The 19,665-nt window shown below is 41.7% G+C and overlaps 1 protein-coding gene across 1 annotated transcript in view; it reads right to left on the reverse strand.

Moving 5' to 3' along the window:
• Window positions 1–19,665, reverse strand: part of nrn1la (neuritin 1-like a) — a 70,234-nt gene that overhangs the window by 6,913 nt on the left and 43,656 nt on the right. Inside the window, exon 2 of the mRNA XM_058646631.1 lies at window positions 12,542–12,692. Within this exon, the coding sequence (XP_058502614.1) occupies window positions 12,542–12,692 (151 nt within the window). The remainder of the gene's footprint in view (window positions 1–12,541; window positions 12,693–19,665) is intronic.

Below are 19,665 nucleotides of genomic sequence, written 5' to 3' on the forward strand. Positions count from 1 at the left end.
AAACGATTGAACACAGCAGTATGGCCATCTGGGTTTTGACTGTGTTCCATTGCTCCGTGTTACAGGATACATTTACTGACATCTGGAGCCATTTTCAACACACTTAATCAGGGCGTTTATGGGGCCCTAAGCTGAGTTTGGGCCCCATAAAGGAGTAGCCGGTGCTTGACTAATATTGATACAAATGTAACACTATAGACTGCATTAGTTATAGTTGTGTTGTTTAAAAACTGTTTTAATTTGTACATTCATATTCAAAGTAAAGCACTACTACTGCATTTGCCACATCTGCCATCACACACACACACACACACACACACACACACACACACAAATCTGCTAAACTGATTTCCAAACCAAACTTTGTGGAGAAGAGTGTTTGGGCCTGGGAGAAGATTTACAATCCAGTAATTCTTTTAACTTCTTCTTTTTTCATGTGATATTTCTACGATCAAAACTTGGCCTTGGTGTTGATGTACTCTGCTGAGTTTTTGGAGTGTGTGGTTTTTTCCATCCTCCAATTTTACTTATTCATTCATGAAATAAAAACTTGGAAATTCACAAATGTTCCATATTTAACCACGGAGTCGATACAGTGTCTAGCTCGCTCAGAACATTGCCCACGTTCACTATCATATCTCCCTTCACGAGCTGAAAATAACACGGCATGTGAAAGTGTTATTTTCTTAAACATCACTTACGTGGGCCTTTTTATAAATCCTGCACAAACCTCACAGTGTGTCGTGACTATTCTGTCCAAGGTTAAGGTAAAAAAAACAAACATTGCATTTTCTCAGCTCATGTGTGAATTGAAAAGGAGCAAAGAAACGAAGAGAATTCTATTCTTGCGATTGACTTTGACAAAGCTTTTATATAACAACCGACATGTTTGTGCTGCAGTGGCCTTCATCGGGGTTACCAGATTGATGTGCTTCATGAAGGCTTCCTTCACCTTGTTGCAGAGCGAGTGAGAGAGAGAGAATAAAGTCCTTTCTGATTTTCAACTCACTTTGATCCACTCTGCTATAAGAAAGTATTCACCCCCTCTTTGTGTTCTTCTTGGTTTTACAAATGTTGAGGTTTTCAGGAAGTTTGCTCTGTTTGACTAAATCGTTTCCACCACATAAAAGGTGTTGCACTGCAGATCAGAAGAAAGACACGCACATAGATAAACTCAAGCAAATCGGGCCACACATGCACTGCACACACAACAAAAACCTACAGGCGAGCAGCAGACTGACATTGTGTTTGTCCTTTTGTTTGTCGTGCCCATTGATGTGTTGTTTTTTGCCCTTTTTCTTGTTCTTCTTTTAACTTGTTTTCCAGTTTGTTCTTTCTTAAGTTGGAGGGTGTTGAGCCCTCAGGCCCTGTACAAATCTGTGAAAGACCAAAGGCAAGAAGACAAATACGAAATGTTCTGGACCTCACCTGGAAAACAGGGCTGTCACACTAAGTTTTAGGGGCTTAACTATATACTCTAAAGATGCCAAGTCGGAGTCTAACTTGTGATGGTTAAACATCTTGTTTTGGGGAGATTGGAGGCTGTCTCCATTGCCCCCTACTGTCTGTGAGCAGGAAACCACCCTTTCAAGATCAGGACCACAAACCTGGAGTCCTCAGAATCAGGAGGTCTCGGGAAGTCTAGTGTCTCACGAGATACACAAATTGCATCACTGGCTATAAGGAGGAAACGACTGTCTGATCCAGGACGGGGCCACACATGAGTAAACATTGAACTGGCTTTTAGCGAGAATTTAAAAACACAGAATCGTGCAAAGAGGATGCTGACCAGCATGGACATGGCTCCACGGCTTGTGCTCCAGTGAAAACAACTGCATAAAGATGCATAAAGCAGTAGACAATGGTGGTGGTGCAAAACTGTAGAGAGAAGCGACCAGACTTGCAAAATTCTGCTTCAAATCGAAAATGGAGGAGCATGATGGAACAGTCATGGTCCCTCATTTTCGATGAATGACGATGAAGTCATCCATGCTGTAGGAGGAGCATCTAGAGGCTGATGATGTGACCTCCTTGATTGGAAGGCGAAGCTAAAACACCAGTGGACCAAATGCCTTGACGTTAACCTGCCCCACAGCAGGTTTTCCTCTTCATGGATTCGGTAAACATCCATCGTCCCTTCAATCCCGACTAGCGTTCTTCCACTCCCTGCCTGTACAAGAACATTCCCACTGCACTCCCTGTCCTCTGTGTATTAAGGGAACATGTCGCATGTCATTTCCAAACATGTGTTTCCTGACCACTCTTCCGTGAAGCCATGCTCAGTGGACTGTAGAGCTTAATGTGGACATATGGATGGATACGACTGCAGCATCCATCCATCATCCATCAATCAACTGAAGCAGAAGCTACGATCACGTTTCCCACATGTGGAAGTTTTTTGAAAAAGAATTGAATTTTGACCTGTGTTGCTCCTCCCTCCACTGGCTTCCTATTCATTTTAGGATTGATTTGAAACACTCTCTTAACGGATTGGCACCATCTTACCTCTTACCATCCCGAGCTCTGAGGTCTAATAACAGGCTGCTTTTAGCTGTGCCAAAATCCCGACTAAAAACTCCAGGGGGCGATCAAGCCTTTTGCTGGAGCTGCCCCCAAAATGTGGAACAAGTTATCCATGGAAATTGAATCTGCCCCCACCATTGAACATTTTAAACCACTTTTAAAGACCCACCTCTTCTCCTTGGCCTTGGTCAACCCGGATACTTCTATCTCGATTTTACCATCTTATTATGTTTTATACCTTTTATGTTGCTGTGCCTTTAACTCTGTCAAGCACTTTTTTTAAACCATGGGCTGTTTTTAAATGTGCTCAATTTGAAATTAACCACACCAGTTTTACATGCCCGATTCCAACCAGAGCCCCAAAATCATTTCAGGATTTTGTCCGAACCTGGCGGATCCCGATGGCCTCAGGTCGAGTATCCGTGCTCTAATTCGTGATCCTCTTGAATGCCATAGATGTTTTCAGCTTGTCTAAGATTTTCTGCATCCCTAAAATTAAAGAGCACTAGAGGGACATTATTAACCACACCTGAGTAGCACTCCGAGCTTATTGTGTTTTGGGTGTTTGTTTGGCAGTAGTTTAAATCCTATAACGGCTGCATCCTAAATGAGCTGCAGCGCTGAGAGTCACAGGAACAGGGATAGAGAGAAGTGCAGCGGGATGACAGAAAAGGGAATGGCCTTATCTAAATCTGTGGAGGATAAAAATATAAATCTGAACAGAAAGGCTCCTTTTGAAAGAAAACTCAACCTTGTGTGAGAGAGGGTTTTCGGATGAAACCCATTTTAGCAATCGGAGGACTCCGGCTTTTGTATGTTTGACCGTAACCAAGGAAACGAATGCCGCACTCTTCCTAAGCACTTGTGTTTTGTCAGATAATTGTCTTTTTTCCATCACATCCTGCCCATGACAAACTTCTCTCTGTGTTGTTTTGGTTTCTTTGACTGAGCATATTATAAATGTCTAATTCTGAGCCGCACACTGCATAATAAGATGATTCTATGATGATTACGACACTAGTTATGGGCTTTTATGATTCGAATGGATATATAAACTCTCTGTTTATATATTATGTTTTAAGTGTTTGTGCATATATTATGTATAAATGAATATAAAGAGATGATGGTGTGTCTGTTGATTCTGCTAATGTTTTAACCCATTTTACCTGGTGAAAATAAAACCTTGGCTCTTACTTTGCTCTTCAGGTTCAGTAAATTCCACCATCCTGAGGTAACATGAAAGGATGATGACACGTGTTGTAATGACTCGACTGAGCTACTTTGAGACAATGAAATGTCTTCATAAAAATCACATGGATCGCCATTGAATTTGCTGCATGTGTTGCGTCAACAGTGCGCTGCAATGAATGTCATGATTCAGGTCAGACTGCATTTTCAGTGAAATACAAAATGCCTACGCACAAATGGTGCTTTTCCATTATACAGTTGTACCACAACTCAGCTCGACTCCAGTCTACTAGGATCGTCACATCACGTGCGTGGAACGGCCGTCGTTTTATACGCGACACAAACACACTGGATCCTCTCGTCACAGGAACGTCTCCAAAGTTCTTGCTGGTTTTAAAAATTGTGGGTTGGATATTTGTGTCATACGTCGCGCTCATGACTCTACCAGTAGCCGGCAGTCGGTTGACGTCACATTTTATCATGGAAAAGTCGCAACACAGTACATGATGATGGACTGGCATGGATTTATGTGCAGATATTTACTGTTCCAATGTAACCAAATCATTTCAATAAAAAACTTCCACCACTATCTATCTGGAAAGAAAGACCCACTGATTTTTCTCCTGTTTCCACTATGACGACGACATTCTATTCTACTTTATTGTGTTGGATTTTAATCTTGTACCATTTCGGATAATAATCTGCTTTCCTGGTGCTTTGGTTTATGATTTCCTACTGCACTGATGACGCCCCCATTAGCCCCCAACACATTCCCATTATGGAAAAATAATGAGTTCACGCAGATGGACGACATGACAGCTCCCAAATGTGAGGCCAGAACATCTTGATCAGGCTGCAGTCATGCAGTCAGGTCATAAACCCTTGACTCCTCCACATTAGCAGATTGGACTCAAATAAATACTTCCTAAATGTGGTTTCCATCATTTAAGCTCTTCAAAAAGATTTAAATTCCCAATTGACAGCTGAAACTGACTCGTGATTGGTTGGACAAACATAGAACTCAACGCTGATGTTTGGCTCCACTTGAATTCAGTGGGAGGAAGCAAAGACGTGTTGCTGTTAAACCTGGAGTGTGGCTGGAGGAGCTTAGTGTGGCGTTTACTGCACAATGACCCATTAACCATGCAGCTCTTATTACAACTAAGCCAGTCACAGTCTTTGAGTTTACACCACAGCCCGTGTGATGGTAGCATCATTATCAAGGGTTTCAGGCAAGAACTCAGACAGACAGTCAGACAGACAGACAGACAGACAGACAGACAGACAGATAGGCATCTGTGCTTTAATATGAGGCGACGTGGTAACTATTTTCATCATCCAAACCTGTACTGTTCATTATAAAGCAGCAGGAAATGGCCACAGCCTAATTCTATTGTCCCTAATTCCTCAGTATCTTTAGTCCCAAATATTTCCTTCTCAGCTTCACCGACTCAGGATCCACAGCAAGTGATTGCTGCTGCATAAAGCCTATTGTGAATATGAGGAATAAAAGCAGCACTGTACTCCTCAGAGATCACTGACAATGGAGCAGCCTTGGCCTAGATGCAAATCATAGCCTCCTGTTCAGACAACACTGTATATGTGTGTGTGTGTGTGTGTGTGTGTGTGGATCTTCAGACGGGAGTGCCACGTTACCTCCTCATTAGGTGGCTCTGATAGAAGTGCTAAAACATGTTCCTGAGAGAAGAGAGGAGGAGGAGAATGAAAAAGAAAGGAGGGATGGAGGGATGATAAAGGGAGGGAAAAGATAGGAAGGGAGGAGCGATTGAGGGGGGGAGGGACGACAGAGAAAAATAAAGAGACGAGAAAAGGGGGATGAGAATGGAGAGAGCAGGAAGTGAGGCGAGAACATGGAGTTAGCGTAAATTAGAGGGAAGTGTGTACGTAGATATGTGAATTGTGTGTGTGTGTGTGTGTGTGTGTGTGTGTGTGTGATAGAGAGAGAGAGAGAGACTATATGTCCCAGCATTAGGATACACTCTCTCACTGAGTTGCAGGATTAGTAGTTTAATTGGTACCTCAAGGAATAGCGGAGAGGTAACAACTGTGGAGGAGGACCACGGGTGGGCTGTAGGGCCATGGTGACACACACACACACACACACACACACAATGTAGTCATAATGGCTAGAATAGTCAATGTTCTATTAAATAAGCTCCTATGGATGGATCTGAATGCAAAACTGAGAGAGAGAGTTGGGATTTTTTTTTAACTGGTGTTATATGAGTTACAGTACATGTTGCATGTATTATATAGCGACACTCATTACTGCGTTTATATCATCCTCATCCATCCTTCCTCCACGTCCTGTTGTTTTCGGAGGGTCACATGAGGAGCTGCAAACCAATCCCAGATGGATGAGATGAAACTGATACTGATGATGAGAACTGTTATTAATGTTATTGATTTGTAAAACATAATCCTGCCTGGTCTCTAGCTTTTCTCTTTGTTCTCTTTGTACATTTTTAACGTTTTGTTTGTAACCTGCTGAATTGTTTCAGTACATGTGATACTTACTGTGCGTCTGTCTGTCCTGGGAGAGGAATCCCTCCTCTGTGGCTCTCCCTAAGGTTTCTCTCTTTTTTCCCCTGTACAAGGGTTTTTATCTTTACTCGATTTAAGGGTCTAAGGACAGAGGCGGTCACTTGCTGTACAGGCTGTAAAGCCCTTCGAGGCAAATTGTGTTTTATGAATAAAATTGACTTGACTTGACATAGTCAGTGTCTTAAACCCCATTCTCACTGTTTTAAATGGGATTTTACACCATATCTGTTTCATTGGAATGTGTTTCAGCACTGGTCAGAACACAAGACCCATGTCAACACACTCATTTCTTGTCTCCAGTAATGCATCATTACTGGAGGCTCAGTGGCAGGGCAGGTCATCTACAAACCAGAAGGTTGGGGTTTTGATCCCACACTCAGACAAGACACTTAGCCCTGGGTTGCTCCTGACAGCTGTGCCGGCGGACTATAAATGGATGTATGATGGGAGAAAAAAAGCCCCGAATGTACATGTGTCATTTACCATCTACACTTCAATGTGCTTTCATCTTCTATGTGTTACGTGAAAGTTTGTAATGAGTCTCACTTTTTACTTCCATCATTTGGATCAATAGAGCTCCGGCCCGCTGACGTCACACAGCCGAGGTAACGCCCTCTGGCAGGAAACTAGACAACACATAAATCAGGCAATATTGTCAGACAACAACTCGTCTGTTTACCGGCTGTTTTCATCATAAAAGTGAAGATAATGGATAGATGTGCCAAAACAGTCAGAGACAGAGAGACGGTGGAGGTGAATCACTGCTGTGAAACGTGATCACAGTGAGCAGAACACGATGGAGCAATGGAAACAAACACAAGAAACAAATAACGGATTATTTACATTAAACCGCCTGTTGCTAATGCTTACATTATGTTAACACGACACTTACCCTTCCAGTGACAACAACGCTATCTTTAGCTAGTAAACTGTTTGTCACAAAGCCAGATAACGTCTATTTGTTTCCCTCCAGGCTCTTGTAAAGTGACACTGACTCTCTGGAGTAAGATGTTAATCAGGGAAGTTAAATTGTAGATGTCAGGATGCTGCAGAAACGTACATAAAGGTCGTTTTTTCCAACCCCTGAATATGATGTAAAGGTATGTTTTTACTAGTATTTTTCAACTCGAATACGCACAGGTGTTACTGAGGTTAGGGTTAGGGCAAAAAAGACAGGGTTAGGCAGTAAAAATTTAAAAAAATATTAAAAAGGTGGTATAGCTAGGGTTAGGGTCGAACCCTTGTCGACCGCACTCGGGCGCAGTGCTCTCGCCACTGTGCGGACTGCCGGTGGTGAAATCAGCAAAGCTACTAGATACCACTTCCAAGGTGGCAGTGGTATCTAGTGCTGTCATGTATACAACCGCTAGGGGCGCTGGTTTTGAAAACGTAAACATAGGTCGTAATTCCTGCATACGACCTATATGTACATTTCATTGGAGGACAGTCTCTAGGAGTCTAGACGCACCCTAGCGGCAGCCAGGGTTCTGTCTAGAAACTCCTCGTTAGCTGCAGAATCCAAACTCTGGTTTGGCCAATCACATCGTGTATAGAGTCGGTGGGCGGGCTTAACATAATGACGACAGAGTTGCGACCGCTCCGCATGTAGTCCCTGCAGGTCTCTGCTACATGCTACATGTAAATAAAGAAGATGGCTGCTGCTGGCAAAGCATTTGGAGTTAAGCTTTTCTTTGAAAAATGTACAAATAACGGCACTGAAGTCATTCCTTCTAAAGAAAGATGTATTCAGAGTTTTGCCAACCACATATGGGTTCACGGTCTCGTTTATCTGAACGACCTGTCGTGGTTTCTACTGCGGAGGCTTCCTTCCTTCCTCATCTCCAGTGCAGAATTTGAAAGACAACCATTTCTCGCGCCCCTCGCACTGAGCCCTGCCAAATTGTGTGTGCCCAGACCAAACATCTTGATGTAGGTCTGGTTTGCCAGGCAACTGCAGGTTTGGAATAATGTCCTCTCCACCTGTTTCCAACCTCATAGAAAGTATATCAGTTTTGTGATATATGGACGTTCTCCGTGGATTTAAGTGAACTCATAATTTTGGTTAATAATCTGAGGCTGCTAACATGACGAGTCATGTCCGAGTGACGTCCAGAGCTCCACTGACAAATTAATTAAGGGGAAAACTTGAAACTTGGAAAACAAAAGCTTGAATATAGTAACCACTGTATCATTGTCAGTGTTGTTGTTGTTGTTTTCACCTTCCTCTGACTCACTTTGTTTCTGGCAGGTTTGTGAATCATAATTCATGTACAGTTGACACAGAGGTGAAACAAAACCCCCAAAAAGACACACTGCAGATCAACCCCTGACAATGGGAATGTGTTGTTATTTGATTATTTTTAGCGGGTTTACCAGAGTTTACAAATCCTGGGAATACACCGTCATTTTAATGTGAGGGAGAGACACGACTGTCAGTTAGAAAATCAGGAAATTTAAAACATTAACAAGTTAATAAAGACTTCACCAAATAAACCTAAGTCATCTTATGGTTCACTCTTCCACACAAAAGCCCACAGAGGAAATCTGCAATGATTTTATTTCACTGGACACAGCAGTTGTTGGTCGACTGCTGCCTCATTTGGAGAGTCAGTGTAACACAATTAAGGTTACTGATAATCTTAATTGGAGCGGTGAATCAATAACCCCTGAAAAAACAAAAACCCTCAAAACTATATACATATAGTGTATATAGTTTTGTAGATCTCAGTGTAAAATGTATGTTGAAAACAATCTTCCCACACTTTCATCTGAGCCGAGCAACAGCAACATCTTTTTGTGAACTATCAAAGACGTGTAAGCCGTACTTTATGGAGCATGTTCACTGTCACTGTCTGATCAAGAGCTCTTAAGTTTGCAAAAGCCTCATTCATAATGTAGTGAGGGGTTGAGTGCCGGTTACAATCCCACTGTGTACTGCATTGAATAACTTCTTAACCTGTCAGCTGTATTACAGTAACTTCTTCCAGAGTAACGTTTACATCGTTTTATCTGTTCCCATCCGTGTACAGTCTGCTTTGATGATTCTGGGTGCAATATCATTTTGCCGTTGCACAAATTGCACCTGACAGATACATTGCTCTCAAATCAGAAAATCCTATTTTAACACCCCTCACACATAATGGCTCTTTTCCCCTCGGCGGAGAGGCTACGACTTCCCCGGGAAGATGTATGACAGCGGTACGTATAAATAGAGCGGTGAGCGGCGATGACACGGAGAGAACGAGGGATGACGGATGGTTACAGGATACAGAGAAATGAAGCTGTGAGGGGAAAGTAAGGGAGAGATGTTCTGCATCCTTAATCAGTGTCATCAGGCCTCCAGCCAAAACAAGGAGAGGCTGAAGAGAGACCTGCCGCCTGAAACTACGCTGGGAGGAGAACAGAGGCAGCGCTGCTAGGGAGTAAGTGCTGAAAGTTAAAGTCAAACTAAAGGGCCAGTATGCAATAATTGAGGGCAACTGGTCATAGCAGAACAAAACGAGATCCATTTTGGCAGCTAATGCCACGAATCAAGCATGTCTATTATAGTTGGTCACCAATGAAATCACATGGGTTACATTGTGGCGCCTTTCCATTATCAGATCAGTTAAAAAAGACTTAAAAATCCTGAAAACATGCTCCGGTCATGCAGGAAGTAGTGAACAAATCTTTTTAATGGACTGATTCTAATGATTCAGTTACAACGAAAACAACTGCTTTGAGTGTCACTAGTTTGTGTGTTTGTGTCTATGTATAAAACAACATCACCACAGTTGAGGAGCTACTACAGCAATGGAAAATGATGTGACTGATACCAAGTTTCCTAAAAAGTGCCAATAATCCCACTGGTCAAAAAAACCTGTTTAATCCCATTTTTCACTAATGGGATTGTATTAAGAATTTGGGACTGAGCTTCATATTTATGTTTCACCTGACATCATTTTATTATCTGAAACAGGGGAAGGTCATTTCATGTCTAGGTCAAATCCATGTTTATAAAAAGAAATGAATGAACAAATATTCAACTTCAACAGGAAAACACAATAATATGGGTATTATTTACATTGCACAATGAAAGGAGCTTCCCTTGCTGCCTTAGAACAATCCCGTCTTCTACATAATTTACGTAACCTGTGTTTGACCCACACAAACGCAAGTCAGCTCAGGGAGGACGGCTCTGAACCATAGCAACATAAAGGTTAGTATTTCAACCTCATAAACCCAGGAGTACCTGCTAATTTAAGTGTGAGAGCGCATTAACAGGAAGAAAAGGGCTAGCGCTGAGGCATTTTGGATTCCTTTTGCGGTTTACAGAGCTCTTCATCGCGGAAATCTCTCATCTATCTCCTTGTCTGCAGCCTTTTTAACCAAAGAATGAGCTTTCTTTGGAAGTAAACCCCGAGAGTTGGATGCTTTGAACTAGTCTCTGCTTTCTCAACTGTGTTCTGTGAGCAGCCCGTGTTGATTGTTCTTAATCATGACACAAACGGGTATATACAGGACATCCTGAACTGAAATTTAGAGCCTGATTTATACTCTATCAGGTAACACGCAGAATCTATTCTCTCCTGCTGCACACATGAAGAATGTTGTGGTGTCACAGTTTGTTGTACCTGGTGACTGGCAATCATCGTCTACATGTCGACGTTTCAATTTCAACTGTGGGAACAACACTTGTCTCAAATCCCATCTGTTCTCTTTGTGCAAGTAAATACAAATGATCTTCCTCCTCATTTATATCAAGAACCTCATCTAATCCGTCCATTAATCCATTATCCAGAAGAAGAAAGAGTCTCACGGACATGGATACAAATAAACAAGCTGACAGCGCCGAGCAAGGTGACACAATGGACTGAAATCTCTCCTTGAAGCGGAAAACAAAAAAACACGACTCGACTGATTATGCAATTTCCTGCGACAGATATCAAAGCTGTCAAGTGAAGAACTATAAAGACACTACTTCAGATATGTAGTTGGAACTTGGGGTGTGAATACATGATACATGGTCAACTACACAATGTTTGGATGTGGATCACAGAAGTATCGTTGCACTCTCTGTTGTGGTCTCTCTCTCTGTCTGCAGAGAAGAAACCGACGTTACGTGTGGTTCCCGAAGCTCGGAGCTCCTGAAGTAAACGGCGAAACTCGCCAAGTTGTGTCCGGCTCCGTCTGGCGTTGTGAAACAACACAAGACGGCGGTTGCTTCTCTGCAGATGTTTCCACAAGAGATAGAGTGTCGCAGAGCTCCGAGTGCCCAGTTTCCCCCTCCGTTATGAGCGGAGTCTGGCGGCTGGAAAGTATGTAACGTCATCCAGAGAGTCATCATCACGTCAGCACGATTCTTCACCTACTTTGGAAAATTTCAACTCGCAATCGTGTCGTGAAAATCGCGTCTGTTCATTGACTTTGTATGTAAACTTGTCGCACGACAAAATTCTTATCGAGTCCCGTGTGAAATAGAGCTGCAACTAACTCATTTTCATAATCGATTAATCTGTTGATTATTTTCACGGCGAATCGAGTAATCGTTTGGTCCATAAAATGTTGATCAGACCTGGAAAGGATGATGTTCTCAAATGTCTCGTGTTGTTGTCTTGTCCAAAAACCCAAAATGATTCAGTTTGAATTATTTCTTTTTTTATATGGAGCAAAGAAAATATTCACATTTAAGAAGCTGAAAAATCTGAAAACTTGCTTTAAATACTCAATTATCGATTATCAAAATAGATGACGATTCATTTAGTAATCGAGTCATTGTTTCAGGCCAAGCGTGAACACAGCATAAGGCAGACATGTCCAAAGTGTGACCTGTATTTCCACACATTAGCCCTGACATGTTACTGTTATTATTGATATCACAATGAATTAACTGTTTTTTTATTGTAGGTCATTGTGATTTTGTGACCAGGTGAAGAGCGTGTCCAGTCAGTGATCACAGAGCCAAGACTTCGATCTGTGGATTTGTGGCGACGCCTGTTGCTGTATTGATATCAGATATTAGTGTGACGTTGTGGAATTGTAAAATGCTTGTCTAAACTTTTCTTTCCAGAGGCTTTGCATACTCACAGCTCAGAGAACGAGCCCCGCTTCCCCCCTGAGAGCTGCTGTCTTTTGTTTTCTCAACCCTTTCACCTAAAGTAAGTGAATTCTTACTAATGCTGACTTAATGGCCCTGCAGGGACCGGAAATGCATATTCAAATGCTCAGACTCAGCAGACCTCCCGCTTTGAGATTCCCGTCCCTGCGAGCGTGCGTAGGCACTGACCTGCAGATGGAGTGTATCTCGTGCATGTCCTCGTCTTTGCGTGCGTTGTCTGTCAGACTGTCGCCCAGAGCCATCAGACACTGAGCGAAACCCTTGTAGATGAAGTGACACCTCCGGGCTGACGCCGTAGCCACGGGGCGCGGGCTCAGCACTGCAAACACAAACACACAAGGAAAGAACTGGAAGTTAAACTTGTTGTGTTATTGTGAATTGGGAAATCACTCAAAGCAGCAATAGCACTTAGCGCCATCCCTCCACAGACGACTGTGTCTCCGTGTTAACAGCCACAGCTGTTGGACCGGTGTGAGATGAGACAAGCGAGTGCGTCTGTGCCGCACTGTCACTCGTTGTCTACACAGCTGCTTGTTGCCGTGATAAACTGAGCGGCTGAGCGTTATTCATCATACACACGGAGCTACAGACAGCCACGGATCTATCTTCCATCCTCTGTCCCCTCAATCATTCAGCGTTTAGAGTCACCGCTTGATCGATTGCCCACATCAAAGATGAGACACGTCAAGCCTTGTTGACCAGGAGATGAAGATAACAGAAGAGGCTGGAGTGGTGGGTGTGTGGACCCAGTCCAACATGACTGTGTTAACTCCCACCACCATTCATGTTTGAACGCAGCCAAGACATTACCATCCAAACCAGCTCATAGATCGCTGCATAAATAAACCCCGAAAGGTCTTGGACAGAAAATCAGAAAACAATCGTCATTGTGATATACTCATCAAATATGTGATATACTCATCAAATATGTGATATACTCATCAAATATGTGATATACTCCGCTCTGAGCACGTGAGAGGAGCTTCATGGTCTTATTTCTGGTGGGGATTGTCGTGTCTGTAAATAACGTTCTGCCACAATCAGCCATCGCCTTCAGGGCCATGAAAGAATAGAATAAGCTTCCCGGCACAGATCTTCATACTTTCTCTCGAGGTGTGTGCGTGGGGGGGGAATGGATTTTAAATAACCAGCCTTGACAGTATTAATGTGACACTTAGCTTCTGTTTTATTTTGACATGAGTGTGTGAAGCTGCTTTGTTATTATATTGTGTCTATTCACTTACTCAGGTACTACAGATGGAAATTGCCAGTAGCTAAATCTGGCACAAATCAACTTTTCTCTTGCTGAGATGATTGTTGTTGTTTTTTTGTTTACTGTCCCTGATACAAATTAATTCAAGGAATTAAACTAAAGTGAACATGCAGCACCCGTTCTAATCTAAACTAAAGTGAACATGCAGAATCCGTTCTAATCTAACCTGGGAGCCGTTGACTGAAGTTGCTGTAGCTTCACTGAATAACTAATATGATTCATCATATTATTAATCATTAACAACAGACTGATCTGTCTGATCATACCTATATGTTTGTTTCTTGTCCCATTCTGGTTATAATACACTATCCAAAGCCCTAAATAGGCCTGTTCTCCTGATCCCCTGATCATGATACAGTTCTACCATTAATCAACTCGGCTTAACTTTACTCTACTACTACTACTTTTCCATTAGTGATAGTACCTGGAACCTGGTGTTTTTTTGGAACCTGCTCTGACGAGGTTCTATTCTAAATACTAAAGATGTGACATCGACAGACTCCCGGCCACTGATTGGTTAGAGAGTGTCGTCACTGGAAGAGTCATGAGCATGACATCGGACACAAGAATAGATCAGTAGATCAGTTAAAAATATTATAAAATTCTAAATTGATCTCAATTCTTGGCTAAAAAGATTTGATGTCTTTCTTGTAAAACGAAGTACTGTATGATGGGCTGCTCTGATAATTCTATTCTATTCTGTTCTCTCTTATGTTAAGACCATTACCTTTTTAGAAGATTAACGCAGAAATAGTTGTGTAGCGCTGGTTGTGTAGCCCTTTAAGTAACGCATATTTTGCTATGACATTAGGTGCAGCTCACAGGAAACCAAACATAGATGAGAGCTAGAGAAAAAAAAGGGGCCACGTGGCTCACTGGCGTGACTTGGGTCTCATGTGAGCCAGGTTCTGGGTGACTGGTGATCAGAAAACATGTGTGTGAAACACACTCACCCTCACTACAATTCAAATCTGAACCCTAAACTTAACAGGATCCTCATTAGTTCTTGGTCTCCATGAGGACTACTGGTCCTGACAAGGTCAATGTTTATGCCAGAGAAGGTCCCAAAGAGTGAACAAATACAAGAACCCCCCCCCCCCCCCCCCCCCACACACACACACACACACCTGAGAACTTAGTCTCACAAGTCATTTACTTTGTATGAGGCTATTTACAGCATCTCACCAAAAGCCCAAAGCTGATCAGTCAGTTATGTCGTACTGCAATTTACAGAGGTTTGAATTAACAGCAAACTAAGCTTTTATGTACACACAGCAGAGCACTGGATTTCTTCTGGGACGCGCGCACCGCTGTTTGACTAAGCTGCTCCATTTTCATCTTTTAATGTAAGCAACGCCAAATGAATGTGAATCAGAGGCCTGAGAGGACTTGGGAGGAAGGAGCATGGCTTTTGGAAGCTGGAATTATTCCATCACAGGTTTTATTAACTTCGCTGTTCCTTCATATGCACGTCAAACCTTTTTCACATTTGACACACTTGTTTCCAGGGCTGTTAAATCATCCTCACAGAAACACGATCTTCAAAGTTTTTCTTTAAACATGACATTGTTTCAAGAAATGTCTTCATACACATGAAACCTCCACCCCATAATGCTGCAATACAAAGTAAGCAAGGCCTGTATGTGGTGCTGCAATGCTGCCAGAGAAATAGAGCATAAAGCTCGCAGGGTTAAGTGTTAAATATGGTTTTAAAACGGAGTAATTATAAGTTAAACACAATAAATATGGTGTTTCAAGGTGATTTAGAAGGAATAAATACTGACACTGCAAATCCACTTCATTGTCATATGTACAGGTTAGATACATTGGCCAATATTATCATTATTTGACAGGTCGTAACATCTTGTCTTCTCTCTCTACTGCAGCTAAGTGACATCCATGTCATGCCAAATTTAATTGCCAACAAGAATGAGTACTGTCACAACCGTAACCCAGACTACTGTTTTATTTCTCATGCTTTGATTCTCTGATTTACTTACAGTTGTTTTGTCTTGAATTTTTACTAGGGTTGTGTTTTTGATTTTTTTTTTTTTGTTTTATTTGTTAAACACTCTTTGGTTCATTTTTGGAAACTGCATTTGGATCCTCTATTGTTTTACACCTCTAACAGGATGAACCAAACAAGACACTAGGGAGCGCAGAGACTAAATACACCAGGGAGGCGGGGACAATAATCCGAAACAGGTGAGACAAGTAGGACACAGGTGAATCACATTAGGGCGGGGCAAACAATCACCAGGTAAAGCCTGGCCCACACTAGTGGATTTTCAAATCTGACTTGACACACAGAAGTTTCAATGTTTAAAAGCACAGACTTTGTGATCCAGTCATGATACAGGACCACATGTGACTTTAGAATATAAACAGACATAGTTAGTTAATAGCTGTTGCGTGTGCGATGTTTTGTGCTGAGAAACGCAAAAAAACTGTGGATGAAGTCATGGCTGAAAAGACGGAATCAACTCTAAACAAAAGTATGCGACATCTGTTTCCCGCTCTCATGAGTTATTGAGGGGTTCTGCTCACGCCCCCAATCACTGTTGTCGTAAGTATCATGATCAAAATAACAGGTTTTATACTTATGATTTGACATCAGGAAGCATCTGTTTACCCCTCACACATCAGGATAATTTGGCCCAGATAATCTGTTCAACCCAACCTAAAATCTGAAGGCACCCATGATTTTAGGAAGGACCAGATCTTGACCGAAATCTGACCAATTATCCTCTACTGTGGGTCAAGCTGAAGACAGGACAGGGAACAAAACTCGAGAAGGTACACACAACAAAATATACCAGGGAACAAAGAAAACAGGAAACCAGAAACACAGCTAAAAGCCCAATGTAAAGAACAACATAAAGTCCAAACAGAATAAATGTCCAACAAAAAGCACAAGTATTGAGACGCATCAAAGAGCATTTGCTATATTTAGGAAACCTTAAATAACAACAACGTTTGGAACTAGCCAAGGCACTTGATGTTTGGTTCCATTGTGACTCTGTTGCTGTGGTAATGGTGCATTCAAGCCGAGGCTGGCTAACATGAGACTGAAAAAATGATGTGGTTTCAAAATGTCCTTGTTTATATTATTAGGTAGGTGAGACAACTTCAGATGATCAACACAAACTTGGTCACATGAGTGGTTTTGAAATGACAGGAACAAAAAACTTTATGAAACAGGTTGGTTTTGAGGGTCACCTCCATCCCTTCATCCTCCTGAACAAGTGGAGACAAACGAGGCACAGCAAACAGTTCTGGCACTTTCTTCCTTTGACCATCTGTTGCTTATTCCCATCTTTCGTCTCCTTGGATTCATCTCGCCTCTCATTCATCTTGAAGCTCCTTTCTAATGACAGGACATGCAGACCACCACACGGACGGGTCTGCCTGGTGAATTACAATGTCATCCTTTTGCATATACATGCGGGAGTGATAATAAAGTATAGATCTGATTAAAACTGAGATGTTGAATTTGAAAAAAAAACCCAAACCCATTACACTGTCTCCGTTTTCATCAGGCTTCCAATTTATCATAAGTGTGTTTGTGCTGAAACCATACGGTTGTATGAGCTTCTGCTGCTTATCGTGACCATCTCATCAGTTAAAGGATGGAATTCCCTCTCATTGAAAAAGGTGATTTAATATGGTTACTTCATTTGAATGTTCTAATGCAGTGGTTCTTAAACTATTCTACCAAGCACTACCTGAGAAAATAATGACACCAATATCGTAAACGTTAAAATACAGTGGTCTAAATAGATCGAGCAAAGTCAGCTATGGATTTTTTCACAGGAGTTAACTTTATAACTTTATACAAACATACCTATGGGTAGTAGAAGTCAGTCAAAAGTGCAGTGGTCCCTGATGAAGTCACTGACAGGTAACAAAACAAGTTGTACGATGTTACTACAGAGTTTGCGCGTCCCGGAGGAGCCTCACTGTGACTTTGTTGACAGCCAGCTCTCCCGTGGAGCGAAATCATCTTGGATATTGTAGTGACCAATATTTCACAGAGCTAAGATGGCCCTCTTCGCAGGCGTGACAGGCACAGATGCATCATGTCGTGATTAGTGTACAAGACGACGGGGATAAAGCCTCCGAAGAGAATGTGGCTTGTCCCAGAAGTGCTTTGTCGTGACGAGTATAAGTCACAGAGAGGTGCTTGGCAGGTGAACAGGAGATGCTAATTGTGTCAGACACAGAATCACCTCAACTCTTCTCCCCCACCACCAGAAACCTGCTGTTTAATATTTGATAACCCACCCACCCTTTGGTTTCTCTCCTCTTCCCAGGAAACCTATTGATTTCAGACAGGGTCGCTCACAGTGCTTGAAGATTATTGGCTTCACTCATCTCCATCAAGTTTTAATGAAGACCCGAGGAGGAAAAAGGGCAAGAGAAGGAGGGAAATAATGCGTGAGAGAAAATGGAGTGGAGGTACAGATGACAGGGAAGAGATTGACCAAGATTGCTTGATTTAGTAATGACAGATGAACGGAATTACGCTGGTTGATTGGACATCCACAGTCCACAGAAACCAAAGAGGCCAAGTCACTGTGGTTAGCTGTTGTTAAATAAAGACAAACTAAACAACTTTCATGGAAAATGTTGTACTTACATTTACATTTGTGTATGTTTTAAACAATTGAGAGACAACATGTTAGTTTGTGAGTTTCTTTCCTTTTTCTTTTTGAAACTAGCTAGACTAGCTATTTCCTATCAAGTGTTTTAAGATAACTATAGCTGACTCCTGTTGTATTCTTTTTCTTACTTTTAAGCTATGCCACTGTGGCTAGCTGTTGCTAAATACAAAAGAAAACAACTTCCATGGGAACATTTGTGTTTGTACGAAACAATTGAGAGACAACATTAGTTTGTGAGATTTAGGTTTCTTTTTCTTTAAAAAAAAGCTAGACTAGCTAGTTTTTCATGCTAAACCAGGCGATACCCTTTCTATTGTTGTACTGTTGTAACTATTGTACTTACTTTTACATTTGAGTATGTCTCAGAGATACAACATGTTTGTGAGTTTTAAGTTTTTTTCTTCTGAAACTACCTAGACTAGCTATTTCCCATCAACTTTTGGATGCTAAACTAGGCTAACTGCAGTACTGTCTCCTGTTGTAACGGTTCGACTTACTTTTTAACATGTGAGTTTTATGTTTACTTTTTTCTTTTTTAAAACTAGCCAGACTAGCTGTAAGGTTTTTCATTTTAAGCTAGGCTAACTGTATCCTGATTCCTGTGTAGACATTATATTTTCCTCTCACACAAGTGAAAAATGTGTAATAACAGTTAATAATAACTATTACTCAAGGATACTCAGTATGTTTCCTACAGTTGTAGCCTGCTGTCCTTGTTCAAGTATTCGAGCACAAGCAGGAAATCACTTTATTGAATGCAACACAAGGTGGCAATACACCCTCTTTCAAATAGCTTACAACTACTTCTTAGCATGTCAAGCACGAGTCTTACTACCATCCATGAAAATAAAAAGTTAAATATGAAATTCTTTAAGCTGATAGAGCATAAAATCAGGGGGATGGCAACTGTGACACTTGTGCACAGCACCAAGGCCAGCATGAGTCTGGCTGTTATTTAGTTATTGTTTAAAATAATTGAAGTAATTAAAGTAATTGAATCACAACAGTATCTAAGTTACAAACTACATACTGTGCTGTACTGTACAAACTATTTACTTTTAAATAATGTTGTCTCACTATCAGGAGGAGCTGCTTCAAAGTGTCCACGGGTAGTTGATCTATCACTATGCATACAAGCATGAATTATGTCATATTCATCTCATTGAAGTGACTAAATGAAAATCCTCACAATGGCAGGAGGTCCCATGATGCACCGATCTAAATTACTGCACTTCTTTAGGGGCGGTCTTCCTCAGAAAAGTGCTGTATGATTATCTCCAGCAGCCACTATTCAAAGTGAAATGAGTTCTGGGGGTGCAGTTGGGAAATCAAGTCAGAGAGGCACATCTGTTCAA

This window comes from Solea solea, chromosome 12, assembly GCF_958295425.1.
Source record: "Solea solea chromosome 12, fSolSol10.1, whole genome shotgun sequence".
Taxonomy (NCBI): Eukaryota; Metazoa; Chordata; class Actinopteri; order Pleuronectiformes; family Soleidae; genus Solea; species Solea solea.